Genomic DNA, 12,408 nt, shown 5'->3' with positions numbered 1-12,408 from the left:
CGGCCGGTGGTTGAAGGACACGCCGTTCGAGTGTTCGCCCTCCCCGGACTGCTGCTCCGTCCAGCTCCCGGCGTCCGCCTCGGGTTCCGTCTCCATCCGCGATATTAAAGTGGTTTGCAGCGCGGCATTCTCCAGCTCTTTCAGTCGTTTGCTGTGGGAGCCTGCGGCCGAGTTCAGGCTGCAGGGAGGAGGCTCATTTCCAGCCTGGTTCTGGTTGTTGTTACTGTGCGGAGGCTCACTTGCTTGCTCCATAATGCTCTGCGTCAGGAGTGCAGACTGAGAGATGGCGCCCCATGTGGCCGCCTCTAATACTGCAGCATTAACACACACCGGCCATTGGCGTCAACTGGTTATGGCAAGGTGTGGGCGCTCACTTCACTGCAGGGTTGGATCCATGCATGAACTGAATTGAGAATGCATGGTAAATTCCAACTCAATTCAATGGAGCTGGAATTGGAATTGAATTGAATTGAAATGACAGTAAAAAAAATAAAAAATAAAATAGAATTCCATGAAATTCCACTTCTAAGAGAGTTTGTCTTGACTCACTAAACATTATAAATCACACATTAAGAATCAAATAAAAAGACAGTTCAACAAATCAAATACATTCAATCATAATGTATGTAATGACATGTTCAGTATCAAATCCCACCTGAATGGCACTTTTAACGTGTTCAGTATTGATAATATATAACACTACGTGTAATCTCAGATATGTGTTTAGAAAAAACAAAAAAACATGGAATTTCACAGAATTTAACTGAATTAAATTCCAATTCCAATTCCTCAGCTGAATTGCCCCCAACCCTGATTCACTGAGTCCAAATATGTTATTGTAGTTTTTATCATGATGATGAAACTTTAACCCTGTAAGGTTTTCTATATGTAAAGTGTTGCACGTGTTATTTTGTCAGCACACTCAACCGAATTACCCGGGCCATACCATTAAAGTCCATATTCTAAGAAATAAACAGATAAAATGAAGATAATTCACAGAACCATATAACAGTATGAAAGAAAGAAAAACTTTAATGAACTTATAGCGTGTTTACGTGATGTGCAAACAGTGCTTGTATTGACATTTACAGCTCTACAGAGGGGCTTTCAGATGTGCAGAAAGTGTGTAAGAAGGTAGATGTACATAGTCTAAACACCTTCCAGTAGGCATGTGTTGAACATGCAGGTTTGGATGTGTGCATTCTTGACTTTCTACCATATCAACATTATTCTACAATGTATAAATAAGTGAGTAAACCATGTAAGGTGGGTTATACTCCATTACATTTGTGGGTGCACCTTTAGGCCTAGGTGCATGGCAGAGGTGGTAGAATTCCCTACTCAAGTAAAGGTGCAAATACTCATTTAAAAATATACTCTGGTAGAAGTTGAAGTACAGTTTCAAATCCTTTACTCAAATCAAAGTATAAAAGTACATGGACTTAAATTTACTTAAAGTATATAAGTAAAAGTCGTTCTCTAAAAAAGTCATCTCTGAATCCCAGATGAGAAAGAGTCTGCAGCTCAAATCACAAACTTTAATTCTAGCAGCTGAATTCACTACGTAAATTCTCTCTCTTGTTGCTTCTCTCTCTCTCTCCCTTGCCCTAATTTTGGTGTCGCTTTGCTGAACAAGCAGCCAATCACATTTGGCTCTTGATCAGCTGCTTCCAGGATGGAAGCCGGCTGATACTGAATTAAATTTTTATTTTCTTTAGAAAATCAGTTGATGATTTCCCGAGAGTAACAAGTTTGTTTTGAAAATGTAGTGAGTAGAAAGTACAGACTTTTCTTTTGAACTGTAGTGAGTAAAAGTAAAAAGTCTTCAGTGAAGAAAAACTTGTACAGATAATTGAAAGGTTACTTAAGTACAGTAATGACATATTTTTAGTTGGTAACATCACAGCTGTCGCATGGCCATTGACTTTTTCTTTCCATTCTGTTTGTCTCCGTCAAGCTTCCGTAGTACTGGTGTCCGTTTCCATAGAGACGGCCTGACGGACGTTAGCGTAGACAGAGCTACTGAAGGTAATAAAACAGTCTCAGTTCCCTTTAGAAATATTCGGTTTCCTAACATGTAACTAGATATTTCGGTGGTTATTTTCTCGTTTTGTAGGCTGTGATGGTTCTTATAACAGTAGCTAACCGTTAGCGAGAGCAAGCGTTTGCTTTCTGGCTTCGGTTTGCTAACCACAAACTAGTAACGCTAACTAGCTAGCTTACTAACGTTAGGCTAGTTATGTGAGTATGACAACTTTGCAACCCTAACGCTGCCATATTTAATTTGCCTGTGTGTCAAGCATACAATAAATCACAGTTATTTATCTAACACAGAATGATAGCCCGGATGTCTCCTCACCCCCATCCCCTTCAACAACACAGTATCTTGCTTTCCTCTGTTAGTGATTTATTGTTGATTGTAGAGTGTGTTTTTTCATATCTGAAATGTGTTTATGGTATGTCATCCAATGGGCTGATTGTATGGTGTGTTTTTTAAACCCATGATAATGGGTGTATGATATTTCTATCCCATGCTGCTGTTTGTTGAGCTTTCTTCTATACTTTTATGTTCTTGATGCTGCGGCTTCAATGTAGAAGACAGATTTCTCTGCAGAGGCGATACAGTTCGCATCTTATTTTATATCTTAACACACACACACGCACACACACTTTCTGGTATCTGTGAATGTGACTGTACTCTCTCTGTTTTGCTACCAGAGGAAGACTCACTGCATGTTGAAGTCCAGAGCCAGCGGTCAAAATGTCCTTCAGAGACTTGCGAAGTAAGTGGCTCTCACTATCTGCCCCATTTCATGTAATAAGTGTTTTATTACTGTACTGAAGAGGATGTGGAGCTTTGTTTCCCTTAAAAATGTTCTCTATATTGGTCATCAGTGCAACAGTTAACCAGTGCTTCTTTTCACTTGTCAGATTTCACTGAAATGATGCGGGCGCTGGGCTATCCTCGCCTGATATCCATGGAGAACTTCAGGACACCAAACTTCACTCTGGTGGCAGAGATCCTCATATGGCTCGTAAAGAGGTAAGCCCATGCTGTGCTTTGAACAAACGTACACTCTAAGCTTCTACCAAGGTGTATAAATTTCACCTATAAATGTGGAAAGTGTTAAAGTCACAAGGAACCAGGATTTTGATGGGAAAAATTCACAGTTGCAGTTATTTCTTTTGCATTTATCATTAAGTAAGTACACATTATAATATGGAGAAATAGCTAAGTAATTTTTCATTTCATTATGCTCTTAATGAATTCATACACCTTGGGAGCAGCTTTCAGTATGCTTTTGTGCTTTTCTACTTTATGGTTTAGATTGGATATGTGTGTTTTTGATCTCTGTTGCTCTCTATCTTTCCCTCTCATTCTCTGTCCATGCAGATATGAGCCTCAGATGGATATTCCCACTGATGTGGATACGGAGTCAGACAGAATATTCTTCATCAAGGCCGTGGCCCAATTCATGGTGATGTCATTTATGTCTCAATTCTATACAGACTGTACCATTTAAAGGAAAAATCCACCTGCAGATATTCTTACACAAGTAGATATCATCAGTCTGTGATGTTCAATACATTCCAGCAGTTATCTTATGATGAAGTTTTGTAATTTATATTTTTGGTGAACCCACTTCCCTCAACCTGCCTCATCTACTTCTGCTTGGGTTAGTGATTTACTCCGTTTCCCAGAATGCCTTTCAACAACCCTCAGAGAAGGGGCGTGAAGTTGTTGCTTTCAATCAAAGATGGGTGTGGACATATAAAAAGAAAATTATAAATTGACCAGTTATCCACGGGAATAAGAGAAATACACCAAACAACTAAATGGACCCAGAAATGCAAAGTACATCACCAATAGCTATTTTACGGTGGAATTTTCCTTTAATCTCGGTGGATATCTAGACGTCAAGCCTGCTTTTAGTCAGCTAATCTCATTTAACCCTCATCTCACCCGTTTGCAGGCAACTAAGGCTCACATCAAGCTGAACACCAAGCGGCTCTACCAGGCCGACGGCTACGCGGTGAAAGAGATGCTGAAGATCACCTCAGTGCTGTACAGCGCCATGAAGACCAAGGAGATGGCTCTGGGAGACCGGGTGGAGGAGGACAACAGCAAGTTCAAGTTCGACCTCGGCTCACGGGTGAGGTGGAGTTCAGCACCGCTCTCTGCTGTGGCTTCATCCATTCAGTTTTCTTGCAGATGACGTCATTCTTTTCATATTATTGGAGTAAAAATGGTTTGAACAGCTCCAAATTTCATCAATGATCTCTCGTAGGAATCTGGTTAATGAAATGGCCTGGTCATTTTTCCAGTGGAAAGACAGACTTTCACAGTATTTGTCTTTTTTATATTCAGGGATAGTTTGTTTAGTTGGAACAGTTAGATTTTTTCTAAAGCAGTTTGCTTCAGCTATGTGTGAAGCAGAAATTTGTCTTCGTCTTCACCACAGGTTTCAGACCTTAAAGCCGCTCGGCAGCTGGCATCAGAGATCACGTCTAAAGGAGCGTCTCTGTACGACTTACTGGGGAAGGAGGTGGACCTGAGGGTGAGGGAAGACACACACACACACACACACACACACACACACACACACTGTACTCTGTTTTCCTTGATCTAGAGAAATCAAAAGTTATAATGCAACGTAGGAAAAATTGTAAGACAGTTTAGGAAAATGTGTACTTTTGCAGAATGACAACCTAAAAGTCAGTTTTGGTGCAATTTCTCTTCAAAAAAACACAGACTGGAGAGTCAAGTCAAATTTATTCATCAAGCATCATACAATTCAACTCAAAGTCCTTTACAAACATGATTTAAAAAACATTAAAAATTAGACAGAAAAACAGTTGAAAGTACATCAGAACAGCAGAATAATAATGAAAATGTCAATGTAGCATGATATCTGGGTCTGAAAAGCATGATATGATTATTTCAGAAGTGTTGAATGAATATTGCAGGGAATTGTCTTAGCCCTCTGACTTTTTTGTAGTTTCTTTACACAGCCAATCTGACTAACATGCATCATCGGCTGTTGAGTAACTTCTTTACATTGGCCTTACGCTTAGCTGTTCCACTTTCAATACATGAAGCTCTTTCGCTCTGATGATACCTTCTGTGCAGTTGCAACCCAGTATAATAGAAAGACAGCAGTGACAACTCTTACGCTTACTCTTCTGTCTTTGTCTTCTGTCTCCCTCAGGAAATGAGAACTGCGGCCATTGCTAGACCGCTGGAGATCAATGAGACTGAAAAGGCCCTGAGAGCAGCCATCAAGGAGGTTTTGGTATGTGGTTTTGATTTGATTCCCTCATCCTGCAGTCTGTTTTCTGTGGTGTCATTCAGGGTCTGAAATACAATCTGGTGCCACACAATGTAAAATTCAGTGTAGATGCCGGTAGAGGCTGACAGTTCTCTGAGTGATGGTCTTGTTTGTTTACAGTAATTATACTAATGTATCAAAATTAATGTGGTTTATTGATGTTAAAATACTGCACATAACACCTTTAATAAAGTAGAAAATGTCCCCATGTCTTTGTGTTGACTGTGTAGGAAAATGTGGAGAAGACCAAGGACATGCTGAATAACGTTGTGTCTGATGAGACCAGTCTGGAGGCCAAGATAGAAAAGAAGAAGCAGGAGCTGGAGAGGAATCAGAAGAGGCTGCAGACCCTGCAGAGTGTCAGGTCAGTTCACAGTCTGGTTCAGGACTGACAGCTGGTGGAAAGAGAGAAGAGGCATTTGAACATCAGTGAACGAGCTCTCTGTCCTGAGAAACCTGGACTCAACTACAATGGTTGAATCTGCTGCCAAAAGTTGAGTTGAGTTATCCACCCTCACTAAGAAAAATAAATTACATGATTCATGGGTAATAAAGTCCTTCAAACCTTCCAAAATTCAAACAGTTATCTCCTGCTGCCACTTGGGGTCGCCAAAATGCGAAGTTGCCTAGTGCAGCTTTAACTGTAAACTAAACTGAAGTGATTTTCATTTTGAGATGGACATTGTTATCAAAACATGTCATAGGAATAGTCAGCAAATCTTTTAAAATACCCAAAAATTTGCCATTCAAGCTGCTTCAGCCATATTGAAGATTTCTTTCTTCCACTGCTGCAAGTATTTGAGCAAAAGCTGTAATGCGTAATGATGTTGCTGGAATTTCTCTTGAAAGATAGGAAATTCTGCTCTAAGACTCCTACTTTGTCTTTCTTTATCTCCTCAGAAATGACTATGAATAAAACCACAAACAAAGGGAAGTTATAGTTGCAGAAATTGGGAGAACTAGATTGTACTTTGCCTCTCTTCCTCTCTCAATCTCTCAGGCCGGCGTTCATGGACGAATATGAGAAGATCGAGGAGGAGCTTCAGAAGCAGTATGAGACCTTCGTGGAGAAGTTCAGGAACCTCAGCTTCCTGGAGTCCCAGTTGGAGGAATACCATCGACTAGAGCAGGAGAGGTTTGAGGTGCGTGTGTGTATGTAGCATAGATTAGCAATTAGCAACAGGACTTTTTGTATACTGCTAATAACTGTTATACCAAAAAAAGACTAGTAGTAGAATTTTTCTTCAATTTATCTCCAGCACTGGTCTACAGACCTGGGCTTGAGAAACACTGCTGTAGATGTCTTACAGACTTGTAAGTTTACAGACTTACAAGGAGTGCAAAAGTAGAATAAGCTTCAATTTCCTAGATTACTCAAAATTCCTAGCAACCAAAAATAAGGAGGGCAAAGTTCAGGGCCTTAGTGAGCTTACAATATTCATTTTCTTTTAAAACAATTTATTTATTGACTTTTCTCAGACACAGAGCAGTTTACAGGAGAAAACACAGAATTGAAGTATCAAGGATATAAAAAACAAATAAGATCAAGTAATAATCCCACAAGACCAGTCCCCCCACTCCTACCTCCAGACAAGGGCCATAATAAAACAATGGTGTCAGAAAGGAAAAAAAAGGGGTACATTGGTGAGATAAACACAAAGTTTACACCCATTAGTACATAGAAATTCAGCTATACATGACTACGCAGATGCACGGTGCATGTGTCAAACATATCTCGTCATCAACCCACAACAGGCTGTGGAAAGTTTCCTATGTGCTTACAAGATTCATGCGACCATAGAATGATAGCATAATAGCGAAGTACTTAAAAATAGAATAAGAGCTAAGGAGAGAGATTAAAGGGATTTAGAGTGAGTAGAGAGGAAATCTTATTTAGTGGGGAGGAGGTGTTGTGAGGTGCTTACTGAAAAAGAAGAGTTTTCACCCTGTGGTGGAAAATGGGGGCTCTTTACTTTGAGACAGTTGTTGACTTGGCTTGTGCATTTGACTGACCTTTGAAGGCTCATGTGTGATGACAGACGTTTGATGGCTCCTGTGTTGCATTTCTCTTTTTGTCTGTCGGTCTCCACCACAGGAGGCTGAAAACACGCTGAGGATGATGCAGCACAAACTCAGGGAGGAGGAGAGGAACCAGATGAGGAGTTCCTGTGAGACAAACACTCATGATGACACTCACACTTGAAACCAAAGCAGTAATGACATCATCTCAACCCTTTTCTGTGCTTCCACACCCTCCATCTAACACAGCGTGTAAATATATTTTCTGTAGTGAAAGATGAAGACTCGGACATGGACGTTCCGGAGGACGAAGGTTCGGACAGCGACATGGACGAGTTCCGGCCTCCTAAACCACGACCCACCAGAAACACCATGGCAGGTACGCAGACCAGGGATTTATCCAAATGAATATTCAGTGTGTGCAAAATTTACAAACAAGATTATGGACAAACAACAATCACCTCCATCACTCTCTGCTCTCTACAGCAGTGGTTCTCAAACTTTTTCATGTCAAGGACCCCTAAACTGACACAAATTAGACCACAGACCCCCATTTGATAAGATATTGTCCCAGGGTCCCCCATCTGATAAGATTTTTGCTTTGTGATTTGTTTTATTACAGAAAGTGTATGAAACCCATGACCAAAATTGTCATACATTCTGTCATTGTGTTACTTATGGATGGAATTATAGTGAAAATAAATGATTCCCCTTTTTGCTGGGGACCCCCTGGAACCCCCTCAAGGACCCCTGGGGGTCCCCGGACCCCACTTTGAGAACCACTGCTCTACAGTACTGATTGGTTGCTTATCTCATCTTGGCTTTTGTCACACTGCCAAGGAGTTCACACAAAGCTGGTCAGCCAGTTTGGCTTGGTCCATGTTCCTTGCTTGTAGGAAGCTGCATGATTTTTTAAATGATTCAGAATTGTTATGGCAGAGTCATGGTACATTACACTGAACAAGCTTGTCCTTTACTTTTCTATGGCTTTGATAATGTAATTGCTACTGAAAGCCAAAGATTCAATACAAAACAAAGCCAGACACCAGACGCCCTCTAGTGGATGTTCTACGCCATAGTTCATTCTCAACTGTTTTAGCTCTACATACTGTACATACAGTAGTTCCACTCTGTTAAAATTATTTTAATGACGCATCTCAGCAAAAGTGTTATCGGCCAATTTACAAAAGTCAATGTTGATCCCCAGCAATGGATATTTGGGCAATGTCCAAACCAAATAAAACCGTATTTTCACAGGAGAAACTGTCCACAGTTTCAACTGTCTCTATTACCACACCACATCAGATTAAAATATTTCCCATATTGTATAAATGTTGAAAAACTTATTTCATCCATCAGTCCACTTTATTTGCCCTGCTCAGTTCCATGTATGTCAAAGTAATGAGACTTGTAAATACCAGGAGTAACACAGAGTTAATCTGTGCTCTACTGTAGTCTGTGAAACGTATTGCCACAGGTACATGGGTTCCAAAACCTCAAGGAGAAACCTGCACACTGATAAAAATGAGGGAATTTCCACACAAAAGGCTAACCAATGCAAAAAAATATATATACATATTCAATCCATAACCACAATCATTCTAATCAAACCTATTTCTATTACCCATCTACCTCATATTTTACCCAATTTTCATTTTTTCCCTAGGAAGAGGAGCAGCTCGATTCATCGGGAACATGCAGGGTGGAGACAGCGATGAGGTAAGTACTGTCGTAACCATGGCAACAGCTGCCTTTAATACCAAGATTACTTCCTGTTATGCCTTAAGTTAACCCTGATATGTAACCTTTGTTCTCGTAATGTGACTTGTTTCACTGGCAAACATTACACACCTCTTACAGCATCACTCAAAACCCTTTCTGAATCGTTAGGATCCACTGTTACATTTGGAATAGAAGCGATCCACCAGGTAGTTTGTGTTTTAATAAAGTCTCAAGAAAATGTGCTCACTGCCGCCCCACACAGTCACCAGTAAACTCCTTACATTAACAAAGAATCTGAATTTTCTGAGCAAAAAATATCCATAAGTGCACACTTTGTTTAAGAAGCGACCTGTAGTTCTGCCTTTCATGCAGGAGACACTTTCCCCTGATAACCTTGTTGATCCTGCCTTATTATAAGGAGTTTATTGGTGACCATGTAGGGTGATAGCGAGCACCTTTTCATTTTGTGTGTTAGAAGCTGGAAAATTAGTAGAAGATGAAGGAATAATAAGCAAAACAGTTACAAAAGTTGAGATTTTCCTGCTGGATCATCTGAACGCAGAATTTACCGGTGGATTGAAAAAGTTTCTTTCATTGATTTGATTCAGAAAATATATTGAGTGATGTTCTATGAATTGTTCAACGTTTGCCAGTTAAAGAAGTCACATTGCAAGAATAGAGTCTTGGATGGAGTTTGGAGTGATGTTCTCTCAGTATAAGAGAGAATTCCAGGTACCACGGCTAACTGAAGTTGGACTCGTCTATCTAAATGACATAATGCTCTGATCTACAGAAATAAAGAAAGTGCCAATCAGCTTCCCCCCAGTTACTGACAGTTTTCTCAGTGAGAAGAGAGTTAAACAGGCTAATTAGACTCAAGTGATTTAGGCTGGATTGCACCAACAAAGATTAACTTTTGAACTGGATTAAATCATCATTTATCAATAAAATCTGTTGCGCCAAACTTTACACCTGGTTTAAGAATAAGCAGTGTTAAATTTAAGCTTCTTTTACATCTCAGTTTAGTTTTTACTTTAAACCTAGATTAACTTAAATCCTGTTGCTTCATTCAAACTGATGTGGTTTGACTCTCATAATTGCAGTTTTTTGCATAACCTTGGTTTAAAGCTACCTAAATTTACATTTAGGTTTAAATAATTAATCGTAAATTCACTAAACTAGGGTTAAATTAAAATTGTGCAGCACTAGCTCTAGTTAGTTTGAAATCTAGGTTTTCCTAGTAAACCTAGATTTACTGAACTCTGATTATCATTAATCTTCACATTAAATTAAACTGTGTTGGTGCAATCCAATCCACCTTTAGTGTCTCAGTGGAAACTTCTATTGGGGTTTATTACACTGAAACTGGTAGACAAATTAGAAACAGTCTTCAGGGCTTTCCTCTCTTCCTCTCTCTTTCTTCACCATCACACCGTCTCTCTCTTCATCAGCCTTTCTGCTCCCAGTGGACCAAGAAGGCACTCTCTCCTCTGCCTCTCTCTCTTCTTCTTCTATAGAATGTCTTGCACCTTTTTTGTCATTTTCACCCAAGTGCCCTCTGCGCTCTCTCTCTCTCTCTCTCTCTCATCAGTTTCTCGTTACTTAGGGTTTCCATCTCTCACATTCTGCTTTGTATCATTTCAACAGTTTTACCTTTCTCTCTCATTCATATGCATTTCAAAAGCCCAGTGTAGACGCTTCCAGAAGCTCGCTCCCTCAAACCAAGAGGCGACGGAAGAGACAGGTTTGTGTGGGAACAGGATCTAGTTCACTCCTCATTCCCTCGTATGTATTTAAAGGAAAAATCCTCCCTCAGATACTTTAACACCGTTAGATATCATCAATCTGTGATATTCAGTTCATTCCAGGAGTTATTTTGTGTTGTAATTTACTTTTTTGGTGAACCCACTTTCCCTCAGCCTGCCTCATGTACTTCTTCAGTTGCCTACGTTTCCCATAATGCCTTTCAACAACCCCCAGAGGAGAAGTGTGAACTTCTTGTTTGCAATCGAATGTGGGCATGTGGGCAAATAAATAATTCAAAGTGTGATCATTCAGCTGTGGGAAAAACGTATCTATGATCACGGCCTCCCCCCCCCTTACTCAAAATGTCATCATGCTGCATTGCATTCTGGTCTATCTCCTGCTCCTGGGGGTGGAGAAATTGGTCTCTCTCCTCTTCTACGATGGATTTCTCCCTGTATGATTGTTGAACGTCTCTTGGTGTAAAATGGCGGCTCTAGAAAGAAGCCCTGCTCTTTGATTCTGAGTCTGACACCAAAGGGCCCAGAAATGCAAAGTACTTTGTTGTTTGCTGTTTGTTTTTTTTAACAGTGTTAAAGTGTTTCAGGATGTGGATTTTTCCTTTTAAATTTAGCAAAAGCTTTAGCGGATCCCTATAGCTGTCTCACTGGATGCCTGGTTCCAGATGGTCATGGTAGTTCAACTCTCCCACAGTGTGTAGAAGCAGAACCCAGAGAAGCCGTGTTGGCCTTTAGTTATGGGCATCTTGGATTAAAAACCTTTTTGTAACTGTGATGCTCATCAGCGCTGTCTGCTCTCCTGCAGACGGAGGACAGCGAGATCGACGTGGACGAGGATGACGAGGAGGACGAGGAAGGGGAGGAGGAGGAGAACAAGGATCTGGACGATGACAGTCTGGAGGGTCCGATGTCCAAGACGAGCCGCCCCGCCAGAGGGGGCATGAGACGCCCGCTGCTGGAGGAGAGCGACAATGACTTCTGAATACACACACACACACCACACACACACACACACACACACACACACACACACACACACACACTGGTGTACGTTATCACTTTATTCCAGCTCATAACAGACCGTCTACACAGTCTTATCATGACATTCCTTCCTTCTCAGAAATATGCAGTAACTATACCATGATACACTATGTTGATATTGCCACACAGTGTATCAATATTGTCATTATTTTTGCATATTTGTATAAACTGTTTGTATACTCAAATAAAATAGTAATTATTTAATGCCTCCTTTGTGTTGCTTGACATCAGTATGACAGAAGCATGATTAAACATGACATGAATTATGATTTAGAAAGAATTAATTTTTTTTTTACCTTTTTTTATCGAAAGAAACTTCATAAAATACACCAGTGCAGTACAAAAAATAAAGATAATGACAGACATTCAATAAAAAAAAAATAAAAAAACTAAGTTGATGTTAAGAAAAGCAAAACGGGATATACAGCATTTACCTAAATTACACAAAAACCTTATATGAATGACAAATATTAAAAGTTCTGATGGCCTTTTTGTTATGGGAGAGAAAGATTTTATCAATGTAAAGAGGCTTA

At 40.1% G+C, this 12,408-nt stretch overlaps 1 protein-coding gene across 1 annotated transcript; it reads left to right on the top strand.

The window, feature by feature from the left end:
* Positions 1-1,983: 1,983 nt before the first annotated feature.
* On the top strand, positions 1,984-11,994 carry cluap1 (clusterin associated protein 1). Its single transcript, XM_071530637.1, has 13 exons — positions 1,984-2,028; positions 2,719-2,783; positions 2,932-3,043; positions 3,395-3,479; positions 3,975-4,154; positions 4,464-4,559; positions 5,211-5,294; positions 5,561-5,694; positions 6,331-6,472; positions 7,426-7,498; positions 7,621-7,728; positions 9,016-9,068; positions 11,640-11,994. The coding sequence occupies exons 2-13, from the start codon at positions 2,762-2,764 to the stop codon at positions 11,814-11,816; spliced, it is 1,266 nt and encodes a 421-aa protein (XP_071386738.1). The 5' UTR covers positions 1,984-2,028; positions 2,719-2,761; the 3' UTR covers positions 11,817-11,994.
* The last annotated feature ends 414 nt before the right edge of the window (positions 11,995-12,408 follow it).

This window comes from Centroberyx affinis, unplaced genomic scaffold, assembly GCF_046629955.1.
Source record: "Centroberyx affinis isolate AG114_WGS23_722 - 3 ecotype Tasmania unplaced genomic scaffold, CSIRO-AGI_Caff_v1 ptg001949l_1, whole genome shotgun sequence".
In the NCBI taxonomy this organism is placed as follows: domain Eukaryota; kingdom Metazoa; phylum Chordata; class Actinopteri; order Beryciformes; family Berycidae; genus Centroberyx; species Centroberyx affinis.
This window is presented reverse-complemented; position numbering and strand designations above follow the sequence as displayed.

Bases quoted from the DNA above. Each gene is read 5' to 3' on its own strand.
- cluap1 (XM_071530637.1), top strand. From the start codon at position 2,762: ATGTCCTTCAGAGACTTGCGAA. The intron at 5,295-5,560 runs GTATGTGGTTTT...TTGACTGTGTAG, and splicing joins CAGCCATCAAGGAGGTTTTG to GAAAATGTGGAGAAGACCAA. The intron at 7,729-9,015 runs GTACGCAGACCA...TTTTTTCCCTAG, and splicing joins CACCAGAAACACCATGGCAG to GAAGAGGAGCAGCTCGATTC.